This window comes from Vitis riparia, chromosome 18 (genome assembly GCF_004353265.1).
Source record: "Vitis riparia cultivar Riparia Gloire de Montpellier isolate 1030 chromosome 18, EGFV_Vit.rip_1.0, whole genome shotgun sequence".
Classification (NCBI taxonomy): domain Eukaryota; kingdom Viridiplantae; phylum Streptophyta; class Magnoliopsida; order Vitales; family Vitaceae; genus Vitis; species Vitis riparia.
This window is the reverse complement of record NC_048448.1, coordinates 6,831,830-6,850,975: the sequence shown is the minus strand read 5'-3', so window position 1 is coordinate 6,850,975 and position 19,146 is coordinate 6,831,830. Positions and strand designations below refer to the sequence as shown.

The following is a 19,146-nucleotide window of genomic DNA, read 5'->3' as shown; positions in this document are numbered from 1 at the left end:
AGCTCAGCTCAGGGAAGTAGTCAACAAGACCTACTCAAAAGCTCACCAGCTGCCACTAGCAGTGCTACTGTTTAACAGAGGTGGGACTCACGATCCCTAATACTCCCGGATGTGCCGCGCTACTAAAATAGTGGGGGCCACCCCGACCGCTCCTTTGCTTTCTTTCTCTGAAGGGGGGATTGGACGTTTCCAACACAGCTGCTCAGAGTACCCACCTTCATTTGTCATTCAATGCCCCCAACCCTCCTCTTCCCTTCATTTTTATTTTTTTTTCAATTCCTACGCTCACTTCCCAATCCCCTAAAAATTTCCCCTTTTCATTCTCCTTATCCCCCCTCCCCCTCCCCTTGCCAATGGGATTACGCATGTGCCTACAGCGTCCACTCCACTTAACCCATTTTATTTGCAAATATTTTCACCCATCACCTATTCATGAATATAATAATAATAATGATAATAATAATAATAAGCCTTTTCAAAGCATAAATAAATAAATATATTTATCATGCTCTTTAATGACGAGTCAGAGCGAGTAACACAATCATTCCTGGTCCTAATTAACTAGCTCATATTGTGGCCTTGAATACAGCTCTACTTAGTTGTGTGGTTGTGTTTCTTCTTCCTTTTTTTTTTTCTTTCTCTTCTAACGTTATTGTTGCTCCAAAACTTTTGCCCATCCCATCGTCATCATCATCACCGACTTATTAAAGAAGCTTTTCCTGTCATTTCATGAAGTGAGAGCAGATTTCAGAACGAAGAAAAAGAGAGACTGAAGGGGTGATGCCGCTGCAATCGTTATATAAAATTCATTTGTTAAAATAAAATTTCGAGAACCTACTCTTAGTTGTTGTGCCGGGGACCCAAGTAATTTGGGGTGAAAATTCAAGGATGCTCCCCAATAGTTTCGTGGCAAAATCCCAGTGTTAGAATATTGTTTACCATACCGTTTGAAAGCTGAGCCTGTAGGAGATGCCAACGAATTAAGATTTCAAACTCAAAAGAACATCGTGCGATGCATAATCTAGATAACTTGAGGTATATAAATGAATGGTTTCACGTTAGCCCACAAGTGCCCACCAAATTTGCACGTACTTCCTGTTTCACCTGGGTACCATTTTTTAATGGGTGAGTAATATCAAATATGAATGAAACATCCCTTTACATTCCTTTTGGTTGCTTCCACGCGTTATTCAACAGACCTCTGCTATTATTTTAATGGTCAACTTCCACATTACAATTTTGGAGTGTGCAGCCGAGTGGAAAGTAGATCCCATACAGCTATGTATCCTATCCATTGTCTCTTAGTAAACACTTGTTTAAGCAACCAATCAAACTTAATGAGGGGAATCCAATGACATAATCTTTGGATTATAATTCACGCAATAAAGATCAAGCCACGTGGACTCGTATGGTTCACGTAATTAGGTTCTCGAGGCCAATATGGTTGACATAATTGGTCATTGATCCTCCCTCCCTCCAGCTGCTTAGCATTTTAAAACATGATAAAGGCAAAGCTAACACAATTCTCAATTACCTTTTTTTAGGTAAAATATTCGGCTTTTGTGCCTTATTAGTGAACGCGAAAGGAGGTTGAGGGGGGTAATTAGCAAGTCAGTCAATAAAGGCCCCTTTTCATAAAGGGGAAAATCAATGGTTGAATATGGAAACGCATCAACGGGGCACTAGACTCCGTCAGAAGATTAGATGGGAATTGTGATTAAAGGTCCATCATGAGGTTGATTTGATGGTGAGAGGTAAAGAAATCAAGGAACACACAAGGACGATTATATATGGGATAGTACCAAGTTTCCTATCCTTTTGTGTCATTGAACAGAGGCACCCCGATCATTTCAATTGGAAAGCAGCTTTTTGGCAAAATGCCATGGGCATCCCGCTAGCATGACGTTGATTGTTGCGATTTTTGAAGAGAAGCGCTCACTTGGCTTGCGAGGTTTTTCTTTATTTTTCCCCTTCCTTGTTGCTGCCAACTGCCAAGCAGATGTCACCCAACAACACTTCCACTGTTACCAACTTTTCAGTGAGTAAGCCAATTTATTTTTGACTGACAAACATTTCTGGTCATTTTAAAATTCAACTAATGCAAAGGAAACCAGCTATAATTGGTGTTGATGCCTCCTTTATCCATGCTTTGTGGCATGCTTCTTGTCATTAGATTTAGCAGCCACACAGTGCCAGGCATATAAAACTAATACATGTATCCAGAAACTTACGTCCGTGTCAAAAATCAAATTGCAGAATCAACCATTCTTTTCAGAAAATGCCATTGTCCGGGCCTCCATTTCCCTTCTGCAATTATTTAAAGCGTGAATCATAGGAACTGATTCTAGTTTGGTCTTCCCACCTCCCTTTTTCTTTCTGTTTCTCACATTTACTTATGGAAGCGAATCACCAGCTTACACTTTTCGGCACTTTGTGATTAACTTTACGTCAATTCTTAATATCATGGTCTCTGCAATTGAATGCTTTGATAAAGTATAAATTATAGATGTCAAATTTTATCAAACATGCATGGCGGGCTTTTAAAATTGTTGAATCTGCCCATGCCCATGCATAACACACTTAAAAGGAAAAGATTACATAACACACTTAAAAGGAAAAGATTACAGAGGCCTACCGAACTTAAAAATTATAAAAAAGATCAGAGACAGAGAATCTACTTCTATTCCACATGCACTTAGAGACCGCACCATCATAACACACGCAACCCTACTGATCTCCAAAGTCACAACCAAGAGAATCTGAGTCTCACCTTTCTACCCAGTTTTATTCATTGCTGTTTTATTAATTCCATTCTCTAGTGGCCCACTTGATCTGAATTTTCCCCTTAATCCCCTTGCATGTTTGCCATGTCACTGGAGCGTAAAATTCTACTCGCTGACACGTGTAGCCACCACAAAGTTTGAATGTGAGGCCATAAAGGCAGCACGCCATTTTCGATCCTCTCTTTTCGTATATGTTGCCACATTTGGTATCTGTTTAATTAATTTATCACTACATGTCAATACATAGCAAGTTGTGATTCAATGAGATTAAAAAGATCAATTATATTTGATAAAATATTCTTCTTGACATCAGTCATCCAATTAGCATTTCTTCTAAAAGAAGTTATTCAAAACAAATCTTTGATAGACTTGAATTTATCCCTTTAAATTTGTGTACAGTTTCATCAAAATTAGAACTAGAATAAAGGGTCTTGTTTAGGTTTTACTTTTATTTTATTTCTAATTTATTTACCTTTTCTTTGGATTGTTCTAGATGGCAATGAAATGGAAAAAATATAATAAAATATTTTGCCTCATTTACTCACGTAGCCTAAGTAATTAGAGTTAGTCATTTACTTTCAAGCATAACCTAAACTAAATAAGTAATCGGTATCTTCACAAATACGACATAATCGCATTCACGAGAATATGATTTTTTCAAACCTTTTGATATCTTTTCGATTGTCATCGAGACCAATCAAAAAGTGTCATTATAGTACAAACGATAAAAGAGCAGAAAATTCCAAAAAATGGATGAGTGATGAAACCAAAACAAGCAAATCTTTGTATTATGCTCTATCTTTCTTATAATAAAATGTCCTTTGGGGTTTTTTTTTTTTTTTTTTGTATAAAAACCAACTCCAAATTCTCGTGTAAGATTTTTATCCATAATAAATAAACATCATACATATATTGTTTCGAATTTCTTTAAGATTTTTTAAAAATGATTAATTAGGATTATTTTTGGATATATTTTTTATATTTTAAATTTAAAAAAATTATATTAAAGTGGAACATCTTATATAAAAAGTTATAGATTTTTTATAAATCACTTTTAAAATTTTTTAAATTTAAGATAATAATTTATATATATATATATATATATATATCTTAAATGTTTTAAATTTTTTTTAATACCTCAAAAAAATTTAAATAAATTTTAAAACTATTATTTTTCAAGGTAAGTATGTAAATTTTGTTATATTTTATTTAAGAAATACTACTATTTAAAATTTTTAAAAATAAAAATAAAAAATATATTCAAATGGAACACTGGGTTAATAACTTATTAATATATTTTTCCAAGTTAATTTTAAAAAATAATTAATTTTCAAAATATTATATTTCTTATCCTTGTTAATTTCCAAGTTAATTTTCAATATTTTCATAACAATTAAATTTCTAATATTTTCTTATTTTATGTATGAACTTACTACTAAAGTGGAACTTACATACAATATCTTTAATCGATGATATGACACATGCATCCAAATTTTGAATATCTTATCAAAGTTAAATTTTGAAAATGTTTAAAAGAGAATTAAACAATGATATGATATGTGCATGCATAAAATAAATATTTAAATGTGTTACAAAATTAAATTTTGGAAAATTTATGGAGTTGATAGAAAGCCATGTAAAGAGTTTTTATTTTTTATTATATGATTAATTTTTAAAATTCATATAGATGACATAAAAAAAAGTAGGAATTTTCAACTCTTCTTATTTTATTATTATAAAAAGTAAGGTGGGAAGTGTATTAATTACTTTAAATTTTTTATTTTTAAAATTATTTATACATTAAAAAATAGAAAAAAATAAAAAATGAACTACGAATACTAATGACCTGTTTAAACAAAAGAGGTTTTCATGACTTTAAAATACGATTTACATGATTAAAAGGGACTCATAGATATATAGTGCAAAAAACTTTCTCTTTTATTCGATGTAAGACATCATTGAATAAATCAAGCAAAACTCACACAAATATAAAAAAATAATTCAATGAAATTTTAAAAGAAAAAAGTTACGGATGATTATCTTTGCATCTATTAATTGATATCATTGCCTAATATTTTAAAAATTACAAATGCAACCACAATAGAAGTATTTTAAAAATTACAAATGCAACCACAATAGAAGGTGAATGAACATTTTGATAAATACCTACAAAGGAGTAAAGAAGGTAAAAAATATTTTAGTATAGATTTTAAAAAGATAATTTAAGTTTATTTAAATGAAGAAAATAGAAAGGGGTTTTTTTTTTTTCACAAACATTAACTCATGTCTATAAAATGAAATCTAATCAAAGCCAACTAAATCTTATTAAAAAAAAAGTTCCTAGATAATTCTAAATCAAGTAAAAAATGTTAGAAACTTTATATTGGGTTTAAAAGGAAAAAAAATGATACTTCAATTTAAACAAATAATAAATATCATATTCAATTGATTATTGCAAAAATATGATCATTACAAATTTGAATGCAGAGCTAGAAGATCAAGTATGAGGAATTTTTAGGCTATTACTAAAGAAAATAAAAGATGAAAATTCAGAAAACTTATTAGTAACATGGGTATTTCAAAAGAAAGAAAATAAAAGTACATGATTTTTTTATACAAATTGTAGTAATCATACGTACAATAAGAAAATATGTTTCTTTTAGTTAGATGAGATTTATAAGTGAAGTTTAGGAATGATGCAATGGTATCGATTAAATGTAAAGATGAGATTTCTATCAAATTGAAGTATAGATCACAAAAAATTTATTTATAATGTATTATTCATCCAAGACCAAAATCTATTGATTATGGGGCAACTTTCAAAAATAAGGTATAACATTTGGATGTTTTATAAGAGCGTTCGGACAATTAACAATCACTACAAGTGATTAATAGTAAAGATAATAATGACAGTGAAGCATCACTTATTTTCATTAAATATTAAGTATAGAAATTTACATTACTTTAATTCTATAAGTAAAGATAAGAATCCGGGTATGATATTTATGTTGACATTTAAAGTTTAGAAATCCAAGTATACTTACTGCAAATAAAGTAGTTTTTTTAGTTGTCCTTTATTAATTCTCCAAACAAATGAAGTTGTAAAACATGTGTTTTGAAAAAGTAGGATAGAGACCCTTCTCCTAAAGGAGAATCATGAACAACAATGAAGTCTCTTGACCTGTTCAATATTTGTGTTAGGTGGAAGTTTTTCTAAATGGATATCATTGCTTTTATTGATGATTCTAGTTTAAATGTTTGAGTTTATTTTTTAAAGTAAAAAAAAAAAATATATATATATATATATATATAGATGTATATAAAATTTTTAAAGCTTGTGTGGAAAAATGAAGAGAACATTCCATTAAAATTTTGAAAATAGTTAGGACTACTACTTAAAATATGAATATGGTGATATGCATGTTGTACTTAAAGCAATCACCTAAATATTTTTTGGTGGAAGCATTTTCTTATGAAGTTTATTTATTCAATAAATGTCCTACTTAAATTGTTTATGACAGGATCCTACAAAAAGCTTGGAGTGATAAAAAAACTTAATATTGATTATTTAAAGGTGTGTGGTTGCATGACATATATACATATATTTGATATATTGCAAAAGAAAGAGACTTGATGATCAAGGTGAAAAGTGATGTTTATTGGTTACAAGAAGGTAACGAAAGATTATAAATTATATAATTCAAGAATAAATAAAAAAATGATTGTCAATGATGATATAATCTTTGATGAGCAAAGAAGTATGAAATTGATCTTATAATGAAAAAATATTGTCAAGTATTTACATTTATCTTGAAGAATAGAGTAAATACCAAAATTTGTAGCCTATTAGTGCGCCAATCATGAATCCTTACCTTTTAGAATTATCAAGGCATCCAAAATGTCAATGTGTCTTGCCTATATACTTATCATATTACATTGCTAGTGATGATAATAACCCAATAGGTGAAGAATTAATGAATTTTGTTTTCTTTGTATACTATGATTCATTAAGCTATGAGGAAGTTGTTAGTGATGATTATTTACTTAAAGCTATGAGTGAAGAAATTCATGCAATTAAAACAAGAAATAAATGCCAGCTTAGAAATCGTCCCAATGGTAAGAAGTTGATTGATATTAAATGAGTGTACACAATCAAGTACAAGTCAAATGAAGAAGGCTATCACTTCAAAGCAAGAACCAAACTAAAGATTATTTTGAAGTATTTGTGCATATTGCTAGATTTGATATGATTAATGGTATAATTCTATTGCTTGCTACATAAAATCATTAGAAAATCTTTCAAATCAATGTCAAATGAGCTTTTATGAATGACAAACTAGAAAAAGGGGTTTATGTTGAGCAATTTGCAAGATATATGAACAAAACAATGAAGAAAAAGTTTATAAGCTAAAAAAAAAATGTTTTGAATAAACAAGCTCTAAGAGTATGACAAACACACATAAATACCTTTTTTTTTTTAAGAAATGATTTCAAAGTATTATGAACGAACTTTATTTTCAAATTTAATTTATTAACATTCTTATTATGTGTTTATATATGGACGATTTAATTGAAGTAGATAATAATATATTTATTTTTTAAAGAATTGTGCCAGTAATATTCTTAGAAGATTCGAGGTGAAATTAGGGGGAAATAACTTATGTAAGTTTATTGATCTTATAAAATTTTTGAAGAATGGTTAAGAGTATGCATTATTCAACTTTTCTAATATCGAATATTACATATGGAGTTTGACTTATAAGCAAATTTATGAAGTTTTCACTCGAATCTCACTTGCAAATAGTAAAACAAATCATAAAGTACATCAAAAATATGCAACACAATCGTATTCTTTGCAGATATGCTAATAAAATTGAATTTAATGGATGCATGGATAATGAGATGTAGAGAAGCATATTAACACTTGAGGTTATACAATTAATCTTAGTTCAAAAGTTTTTTTTTAATCATCAAATAAAGAATAAGAAGTCGCTTTGTAATTAAATGTAGAAATTGAGTATATTTTAGGTTCCATAACTACTAGTGGTGCTGCTTAAATGATTTTATTGGGTCAAATGTTCTTTGATTTAAAACATACTCAATAAATTGTTATAAAGATTTTTCTTGATGGTAAACCAACAATTACATTGGTTAAGAATCCAATATTTTTTTATGAAATAATAAAATTTCATTATATTCATGAGTTAGTAAAAAAACTCAAAAAAATAAATAAATAAATAAATAAAATGACAATAATAAATCAGCAACCACTTTCATCAAAAATTCAAATTTTCATAAAACAAACAAACACTTTAAAATCGAATTTCATTGTATTCATGAGTTAGTAAAAGATAAAAAAAAAAAAACTATCCTTAAATTTTGTTCTTCTAAAAATCAAATTGTAAACATTTTTATAAAGGTGATAAGCATAAGTAACATAGAAGAACTTGGTTTAAGGAATTGTGGAAGTCCTCCATAAATCAAGACTATGTTAGTTAGTTTATTAGGATTATTTAATTTAATATGATTTTTTTTAATAAGAATTAGGTTTTTTAAATTGTTTTATGTATTTAAAAATAATGGAAACTAGTATTTTCTTCTTTAATTATTTATTTATTTTCATCCTGAAAGGTTTATTTTTATTTTTATTTTTTATTTTTAGTGTTTACATAAGGAAACGAACATCGCAATTTACTATATGATCGCTGTGTTAGTGTGACACCAAGTGAACTCCTCTATATTCTAGTAGCCTGTTACCGAGTCAACCCTGTAGTAGTCTGAGAAAGTGAGAGGGAGAGATGAGCAGAAGAATAGAGGATGAGGGACTGAGGGAGGGTTTGAATGGGGAGCCCCCACATCCATCAACCAGGGACTAGACATACAGGGAGAACAGAGCGGCAGTGCCAAAACTACCAGCAACCGTAGAATACCATCTCAGAGTTTGAAGCCGAAGTTGGGATGCGAATTAGCGGAATCAAGTAATCATAAAAGCTGGGTGGAGGCTGGCACCGGCAGTGGTTTGGCACCTTTAAGGACGTGGCTCGGGGTGGGGTTGGGAGCGCGCGGAAACAGCGCGAGAGCTGTTTCCCGATGCAGTAGACATCATAGCCTTGTCAGTCCCAACTTCACTTCACTTCACTCGCACTCGCCTCACCCTCACCCTCACCCTCACCCTCACCCTCCCAAGTCCCAACCACTGCCCCATTTCTTTATTTAATTTTTCATGCACCTCGTTGGGACCCACCTTGTATCATATCAAATGTTAACTCCTCTGATGTTGACGCCCATCTCTCCTTCTCAGCCCGTCAGCTCAGCTTGGTCTATTATGCGCCTTGGGTCCCGGCAGGGTTCCTATACACCCATGTGGGTTGTGGGTCCACTGCAACCAGGTAATTTGAGACAGAGATGAGACTGTGTGGGTGGGGGCCCCACCGTTGGCCCTTTCATAGTTAGAGAAGTAGATGGTGGGAGTCTTTCAGCTGATGTGATTTGTGGGCCTTAAGTTGCAAAAAAGCCTTGGTGGGTCCCTCCCTCCCCCCATAATTTAAGAGCCTCAAATGATTGTTGCTAACCTGATATGCCCTTCTCTATATGGTAAACTCCACATTAAACTCAATTTCACTACTTGGAGGAATGGCCCTCGATTTATTTCTTATGCATTGATGTTTATCTAACACGCCTTCTATCCACCTCTGCATTTTGCGACTTTTATTATGCCAATGTAAGCATCGGTGCTGAAAAATTCATTGGACCAGCTTTCTGCCCACCAATTCTAAACCACACCTAACCTTGTTCTTGACTTCGACATGGGTGTAGTACCGGTCTCTTTTCAATTATTGTTTCCTGCCAGCCCACGATCTTCTCCCTTAGTGGGCCAGATCAAAGAGGTCTGGATAGTTGACAGGCCCATCTTTTCAGTTTTCCCCGACATTTTTCGCCATCCACGTGATTTATTCTTTCTTTATATGTTTATTGTTATCTTTCGCTATCTCCCTTAATGGGCTGGGCTGGAATGGGCTGGGATGGGCTTGGCTGGGGATAGTTATTTTGGGCTTCGTGACATCTTTTCCATGCAGAAACATCCATGCCTGTAATGGGGCTGTTCGAAAGGGGAAAAGAAGAGTGAAACTGCTATCCTCTAAAGCCTTCTGAACCCTAGTAGGTGGGGATGATACTGATAATATAAACCCTAAATTATTTTAAAAAGGTTAAAGGACATAAAAGACAGCCTGAGCCAAGGAGCGCAACTCGATGTCTCAGCCATTTTGTGCAAGTAGTTGGGCGTTGAGCTTCACTTTTTAATTTTTATCAAGTAGGCCGCCCGTAATTTGCTGTCGGTTGTTATGGAGTAGGGCCTGTCTAAGCTACTCTATTAGGGACCAAGCGTAAGCTAGACTTTGCCTTTTCCATATTGGTTTGGGCTAATTTGGTAAAGCCCATGAGCATACGTTCGTCTATTTCAACAAGGTAAATGTTGGAACTTGACGACCCTGGTCCGGGTCTAATGGACCCAATCATTAAAGTGAAGTTGGGTCTTACACGGACTTTTACCAGATGGGCCTGCCCCATCTTGATCGAAATACAAAAGTAGTGGTTTGGACTTGGCGTGGCCCTCATGACCAATGACTAATGAGTTGAACTGCTGAAAGATCCAATCTGGTTCCATATATGCATTTGCCATGAGTCCGTGACCTGCCACCCACCCTGCATCTTGAGACTTTAGAGAAGAATGCAAGGGAGGATAAGGGTGTCCAACATTATCATTCATATTTGATGTCAAGCAAAACAAGTTGAAACCACAAAGTATCACAACCAACAAGACCATCTCTTTTATTATTTGCCTCGCTGTTACAACGAAGTTTGTGTGCACACACAACTCAAGGGGGTACATATGAAGCCAACCGACACATCACTTTTTATTGCTGAACGTCTTTAATGATATGGAACCCGTGAAGAGTTCTCTATTTATTGTCAAGTAGCAGTCGTTACTTGGTGTCTATAAGCCAATGGAAACCACCAGAGGTGACTCACCATTGTCAACGACAAATGTCTTGGAAATTTTCTTTGAGCCAGTACCGATTTCCACGACATATGATCCATGGAAGCCCCTAAACATGAATTCTCCCTGCTCGTCGATGTGCCCATGAGCATGGGACAGCCACTCTTTTCTAAGAGCGAGGTACCTCCAACCAGTTTCATTGATTTCGCCCTCTGCATTCACTAAATGTGCATTGTTTCGGCTCATAAACAACTCCCAGAAGCCCCAGAGCATAATACCATCTACTGCAGGATGGGCAAAAGCTTCCCGAAGCATGACTTCCAAATCATCTGCTCTGATACATTCATTAATGGAAGACACATCAAGCTCTGTGAACCAGATTGGAAGGCCAAGAACACCCAATTTATCTAGAGCAGAACAAACAATTGGCCCAACTGGACTATCTATATGTCCCTGGATTCCAATTCCTCCCACAGGTGCACCTTGCTTTTGCAGGTCAGTAACCTGTTCAATGTACTTCTCTGGAGATGATCTGGTGTCGCATCCATCCTCAACATGATAATCATTCACAAACAGGGTGGCAGATGAATCTAGTTGATTTGCAGTCTTGAACATGTTTGCTCGAATGTCTTTACCCAATCGATCTTGATAGAATGATCCATGCAGCATCTCGTTGTTCACATCATAATGCCTGAACTTCCCCTTGTAGCGGGTGAGAAGGCCTGTCAGACGGTTCTGAACAGCTGTCATCAAGTCATTTTTGTTTAGTGATTTGACCCATGGCTGGACTGTGCCCTCCACCTCCCAGAAGATACAATGACCTCGCGTTTCCATGTTGTGGCCCTTGCACAAGTCCAAGAGCTCATCAGCATCTCTGTAGTTGAAGTTTCCTTGTTGTGACTCTGTCCAATACCACTTCAACTCATTTCCAAACACAGCCCAGTTGAAATTTTTTACAAAGAAATCAACAAAATCTTCATTGTCTATGTTTGTTCGGCTGACACAGGAACCAAACCCGAAACTGTTCTGTGTTTGTCTGACTTTAACAAATGTGCCTATAGAAGTTCCTGTTCCTGAACCTGAGAATTTTAGGATGACATCACGCTTACGTATCTGCATGGAAGCAAAATGAAAAATGTTCAAATCAATTGGAATTAAGAAATTTAAAGATGGAAAAGAACCGGTTAACCTGTTTGTTTAGAAGGAAAATGAAGTAAATTTCACCAATATAAAATACCTAGGCTAGGACTACCAATAATTACTGGGGAGTGGGGCGTGTGGGATGCTACAAATATTGGAAATAGTGCATAGTACCTAAAAAATGTGTCCTTAAAACTTCCCAAGAAAAAAGGGAAGTCATTTTATTTCAGTTTAGAAATATTTATTTGACAAATATCAAGTATCTTGTCATCTGGGGCATGGCAATAGGAGGGAGTTTCTAAATTCATTTCCATTATCTAATTTTACCAGCATGAATTGCAGCCTAAGCTGTTGAGGAGGGAGATTTCTCATACAGGCCCAGTGGTGCTATACTCGATCTTTTTGGAACATATCATGACCCAGAGCAAGAAACTTCCTAATGACAGAAAGCTATATTTCAAATGTTACTGATTTGAATTTTGAGGTAAACAGTGTCTAATATCCCCTATCCACTTAAGTAAATAGTTAAGGCAGTAATGTTCCATCTTTTCCCATTCTGAAGTCCTACTATGGTATAATTAATCATCTCCAAAAATCATGTCTACCAATTACCTTATCAGTCTCCTTCTTTAAATGTCTAAACCTTGCATGTCGATCAACAGGGAAAATTTGAAGTCCAGCAACCATTAAGTCAACACCCGAAGCAGGACCTTGTACATAAACCATAACCTTCAATGGTTGCTTCTCAATTCTGAAGGATCCACCAATTTCATACCATCTGTCATCGCTAACGTTAGCCTGACCTCCATTTACCCACTGACTATCCACACCGAGTGCAACATTCACATTCTGAGGAGCAGTTGCTCCTGGACCAATTCGAACCCAAGCAGACACTTGGTATGTCAAATAGAGTTTCACTCTATCAGTGATCATCTGAGCAGGACCCATCCAAGTCTGTGTGCGATTGGTTACAAGGATGTAGCGACCACTTAGAGGATTATGAGCTCCAAGGGAATCTCTTGCCATTGGAGGAAGTATACGTGGTGAACCTGTTGCAACACTTAAAGTGCAACTACCAAGGGGAAACCACCCATTGGAGCCATCATTGAGATTGCTGTTCTGGATTGTATTAATTCCAAAAGCTGGATCCTACAAAATAAGAACCAACTTTGAATCCTTAAGACACTCAGAATTTGAGTCCAAGAATGCACCTATCAAATATCTAGGGCAAAGGTATTGAGAGAAACACATTGAAAACATTTCTAAATCCAAATCATTTATTCAACCAACCTCGATAACTGGTGGTGGTGAAGGAGGGATTTTTTCTGCATGTTTTACTACTAAACTATTGACAAGTATGTCAGTGCCTGGAGGTGGACCTTCCAAATAAATGACTACTCTTGATGGGGAGGCATTGAGAAGGAACTTTCCCTGCAACTGTATCCAATCCTTGTCTGTTGCCTGCGAACTTCAGAACAAACCAAATTCCTTTCAGCAATTTAAAGAAACATGGAGGAACTGTTATGGTGCAAGCATGATTAAAACAACAAATGCATTACGTGCTGAATCAAGGGAAAAAAAATGTAAAGACCGGAACTAAGTCCATATGCATATATAGTGCTGCATTGATATATGGGGCATGAGTGTAAGAAGCTGACAAGGAAGTGAGTAGTAGATTGAGCAAAACCTAAAACATTGAATGCCTAGATTTAGTTTTCCCATTATGCCAAGAACTGCAGAAAACAATATAATTAGGTCTTGCAAGTAGGAATCCTTGCCTTCTGGACATTATTAATTATGGAACTGGGCTATACAATTGGAAAATTATATGAATATTTTAATCATTTCATTTACCTGTACATAGGGCCACAAAAAAGGTCTCACAGTTGCTAGCTAGAAGTTTCTATAGGATGTCATGGATTCTAAATATAAGGTGGATGTTAATTTGTGTATGTGTTATAAATTTGACAAATGAATGATGAAAACAAACTAGAACCGTTCTCTGCATAGTGTAAACCCATTCTGACCCATTACTCCATACAACATTCAAATCCATACACTAAATTAAAAATTTGAAAAGCAGAAAGGGAAAAAGAAACTAACTTGGCAACACCTATATACTGTTCACGGAGATTTGGTGTTTGGACCCATAAAGTAACCCGTACATCAGCACTAGTGACATTGTTACCAAATATCCGAACCACAGCAGCAACCTCGTAAGCGAGTTTTCTCTGCACTCTTCCAGTGATCTCCTGCTGAATTCCGTTCCAGCTCTGTGTGCGTTCAGTTGCAGATGCAAAGAACTTTCCAGACTGTGGAACAATTTTTCCACCTCCCATAGAGTCATGTAATAGAATCTTGCAGCCCCTTCCAGACCAATTGTTAACACCATCCTCAAATATGGGGTTTAGTATGATGTTTTCATCTCCTGCTGCAGCACATCTTGTACTTGAACTCTTCCAAAATAGATAGGAAGACATGTATCAGAAATGAATCAGTAACAAGCTAGTCAGACTAGATTGAACAAACCAAATAAACTTCTTAACCTTTTCTTTAACACTTGATCACTACTCTTATGGAACTCTTTCTACCATCCCATATTACCAACAAATCAGACAAATTTGCAAATTTGATATAGAAGTGGTTTTTAGTATATTAAATTGGAAACAGGGTTACAGGAAATACTCACCTCCTCCTCAGTGGGACTAGAACAGAAGATAACAACTGATTCTATGAGAAGGTCCAGTCCAGGAGAAGGGCCTTCCAAGTAAAATACAACTCGGTCAGGCATAGTTGACAACGAGAATGTCCCTTCCAATTTCTTCCACTGCTCTCTTGATACAGAGGTTCTGCAAGTGGTAGGTTGTAACTGCTGTTAAAACAAATTTTCTCCATTCCCTTTTCTGGGTTTTTTTTTCTCTTGTGGTTCTTTTTATAATGTTTTAATTTTTTTATTTTTAGCTTTTTGGTGGGAAACCATAGGAGAAAGAGAATTCATCACCTTCCAATGAATAAATAACTAGTTGCTGAACCTTGGTATTCTAGCTTCAATGTGGCCTGGACTACGGCAGATCCCTGAAGAGAGCCCGATACTCCAACACAAGCGGAAACAGAATAAGTAGAACCCAGGGAAACTCTGCTTGTAATATCTTGTTCCAAACCCTGCCAGCATTCCTTGCGATTTGTAATTACAGCATAATTTCCTCCAGATTTTACTGATATTCCTTCCAAAAAGCCAGACTCAGCTGAAACTACAGAACCATTGCAGCAATTGAGGTTCCATGAATGCAGACCTCTAGAGAAATCATGGTTCAGTATGATATTAGAAGACAAACTGTCCCTTGATTTGATTGTGCTTTCATTTTGTTTCTGTCAGGAAAAAACCAAAAGTCCATAAACCTTAGTTGGGAATGATATAACCATCAAGCTACTTCAATGATTCAATGAAACACCAAATTGAATTATCTCAAATTCTCAGCTCTGAGAGGTAGAACTCCTTGTGTACTAAATTATACAGATTTCCATATGCAAATCTGCTTATGGTCTTGTTGGCTGGGTATGTAATAGCAATGTACATGCACATAATATATTTTTACAAAAAAATAAGAACAAAATTATGGAATACCAAATAAATTCAAAGTCAAAGGTGCTAAAGAGTCACAAAATTCTTATTAGGGTTCAAAAACTTTACTGCTGAACACTCAGCCATTTAACTCCATCAATTGTTTTCATGCCTCTATGTTATGTAATTTCCATTTTTCTTCTAATTCTTAATACAAAATATGAATCCACAAACTCCACCACTAGCATTATTTCCAACACTTAAACAAATCAAACCACTTCTTATAGGATTTGTATGTTGCAAATTTGGGGATTAAAACATACAAATGCCAAACCCACAGGCAGTCCATTGCCTTAACTAGAGCTATTTTAATCAAATGACCTTTGAAAGTGGTTTATTCTGCTGAGCACAGAAGTAAGGTACCCGAACAGAACGATGCACGCAATACCCAGTAATCCAAAAAAATGTAAATAAGAAATAGAACTGCAAAAGAGAATAATCTTTTACAAGGATGAACAAATGAATAGACCCATACCTCTGAGACACCATGGTCGGCATTACCCTCTTTTGGGTTCTCCATAGTCCCGATGGACCTCTAGCACAAAACAAGATCAAGCAAAACAGCTCCAATTAGAGAAATTCTGAGATGGGTATCAACACAAACAGTGCTTTTATATGCAGAACAGAGCAAAAGAGTACCTGAATATCTTCTGCTTTCTGATGGGTGTTAGAGACTCGTCTTGTGAAGCAGCAGGGCCAGATCCTCCTCATTATATACGACCGTATTGAAGTTTTCAAGTGAAGTCTACGGAAAGCGCGGGACCATCCAACCAACCAATCAAAGGTCTCCCGACAAAGCCGTTAGCTTTTCAGTCCTTTGGGTTTTATTTTTTCTGGGTAATCCAGAGTCCAAACTGCGATCAATATTTTCTTTTAGCACATATCCACTCTTCTCATAATACCAAGAAAAACGTTTATTTGTTTTTTCCTTCTAGGTCTCTGTATGGATAAAGCTCTAGGCCTTCTCTTCCTTTGCTTTTGTTTATTACTTTACTTTGTCTTGCAGGTTGGGGCAACCATTGTCGCCCACTTGCCCTCTGCAAGCTTGAATTGAAATGGAAGGTTAAAGATCGTGGTGCGCTGTTTTCCTTAGTTTACTACCTCTTGATAATTTTCTATTTAAGTCTTTGATTACAAGGCAAATGTCCTTGGATCCCTGCAAATTCATTGGTTAGGTGAAAATGAGCTTTCAGCTGATGCCATGATATCCTGGATTTTATGACCCATGGGGAGAACGTTCCATGGCTCTCAATCCATTCGCAAGGAACTTTCCATGTTATAGAACAATCCAATCCTGACCTCAACAACAGGGAATGCACATAAACTAAGAGAACAAACTTGTTCTACCACCAATATTTGGGTTCATCCCAATTCCCAATGAATCCAATTGATTCATTTGTAGCTGTGCCAACATTCTCTGCTATTTAGATCTACCATCCCACCTTGTCATCCCTGATGCACTACAAAAGATCATTTTTATTTCGAGTCTAATCACACGGATGGCAGGAGCATCTGAAGTAACATTTCGCCAACCTTAATTGGTTGGCGATATGACGGCTACTGATTGTATTTTATGCAAAAAAATTAATTTCAGATGTAGTTTATCCAAATTCTTCACTGCTACATTTGGGCCCATTGAAAACAATGAACAATACTGTGTATAGTCAAAAGAACAGTCCTGATTATAATCATAAGGTGACTATGAAAGTGAAATAAACACTCCAAGATCAGCTCATGAAAAGTTGCTGAAAACATGTTGAAAAGGTAAAGGATCTACGAGTAAGAATAAGCCCTCCGGCAAGGCCCTGAAAAGTTGAATTCAGTTGAAACTAATCTAGTCTCATATCCGTCCAAAATTGGGAAAGAGTTAGTTAAGGATGCAAGATAATGTGCCTGAAAAGTGTGTTGTTTCGACTGAGATGCTCCACACTTGCGGCTTTTCCATTCAGGCAGGTGCGAAAAGACGAGAGAGTGCAGCAATGTGGGAGTTTGTAACGTCCAGGAATCTGAAGTAACAATTCTCACATCATATTTCGGTTTTGCAATGTCGAGGCAAAACATAAAAATACTTGCATAGAGACAAAATGCCAAACCGTCCAAACCGGCACTGAAACTTAAATGCATCATTTGATTAAAATTTTGCTCATACAAAGCAAGAACCATGTCTCAAAAAGCTATCCAAACAGTATCCGGGTAAATTCGCCAAGTGCACGAGGATTTAATTTTTGGGGAAGCATCACAATTTTGTTAAAAGTTGTTCAACCCTATCGTAAAAGGGAAATATCACGCTCCAAAGACGCCCACAATCCATATATAATAGACTCGTATACACTCAATTCATCGGCACCTTTCCCCTACAACAACAAAGGATTCAAAACAGTGGATTTGAGCTTAAGAATCATGAACCCCTCCATTCAAATTCTACACAGCATCATCGTTTGGTGCCTAATCCAACCTAGTTTCTTTCCTTTTCCAACAACCCACCATACCACCCCAAGAATATCTAAAGCAAACACCTGAATGAGTGAAGAAGAAATCATTAGCTTGCCGGTAGAAACCTGCACCAATACTATAACGTATAAAGCCAGGTTTCAATTAAAGGATTATATTCCAATCCCAATCTAGAACTTTCTCCTCATGCCCTCCTCAGAAAGTCTGATGTAAATCATCCGAAAATACTTTAACTTGGGATCATGAACACATCATACCAGCGGACCAAGAACACGGAAATCAATAGATGCACATTTGAACAAACATTCCAACAGCAGAAGCTAAATAGAATCATCATGAATCCAATGTGCATAATCGATGGATCTAGACTGTACCCAACAATAACCGGGAAATAAATTAATGCTGTAACAAACTGTAAGGACTTGGAGATGTCTCCATGAACCGTCGGCGCGTGAATATTCTATAACACAAATGACCCCAATTTGATTTTTCCCTTTTAAAAGAGTGATACCTTAAATCCGAACTTGGGATACAACATTTACAAAGACATTATCATCAGACGACGCCTTTCCCGATCATAAGCTTGGCAGCGTTCTTGAAGCAAGTGATTAAGTGAAACAGTTTTCGTCCTTTTAGAATCCAAAAAAAGCCCCATCTCCACGGCAACAAGCAACAGGGCTAGTAGCCCTTTTGGAGGAGGATAAGAGAAACGGCGTCGTGTTAATGAACTTTTTGTGTCTCTCATACATAAAAGCCGACAGGCAAAATGGACAAATGGAAAATCCTCTCCTCCCTGACCTGGATTATGGAGGCCCAACTATTAAAGTGCAATTGGGCCTGGGAGAAACAAGCCCACTGTCACACCTGTTGTCCCCAACTCCTGACTATTAAATGGGCCTCGGAAGAGTCTTTTCTCCACCGGTTTTCCCCGTAACAAAGAAGAACCAAGTCATTTCAAGCAATGTTTTTAATTGGTTAAAAGACCTACCTGTACATGTACATAATTGTTATTAATTTGCAAGCTTTTTTCAGACGAAATTCAGGCCACCTAAATTACCGACAATTATCACCGATTATAGATCGATGCAATTTCTAGTTTGTCAAGTTGGGCGAACATCCGTTTTGACTCAATAATTTTTTCCAAATATGAT

The 19,146-nt window shown here is 35.6% G+C and overlaps 1 protein-coding gene across 1 annotated transcript; it reads right to left on the bottom strand.

The window, feature by feature from the left end:
* Positions 1 to 10,531: 10,531 nt before the first annotated feature.
* Positions 10,532 to 18,700, bottom strand: LOC117906927 (endo-1,4-beta-xylanase 1-like). The gene is made up of 9 exons (XM_034820209.1): positions 18,507 to 18,700; positions 16,184 to 17,550; positions 16,020 to 16,079; positions 14,924 to 15,291; positions 14,612 to 14,771; positions 14,026 to 14,378; positions 13,213 to 13,390; positions 12,535 to 13,071; positions 10,532 to 11,895 (listed from the first exon to the last, which is right to left on the bottom strand). The coding sequence occupies exons 2-9, from the start codon at positions 16,253 to 16,255 to the stop codon at positions 10,780 to 10,782; spliced, it is 2,844 nt and encodes a 947-aa protein (XP_034676100.1). The 5' UTR covers positions 16,256 to 17,550; positions 18,507 to 18,700; the 3' UTR covers positions 10,532 to 10,779.
* Between the last annotated feature and the right edge of the window lie 446 nt (positions 18,701 to 19,146).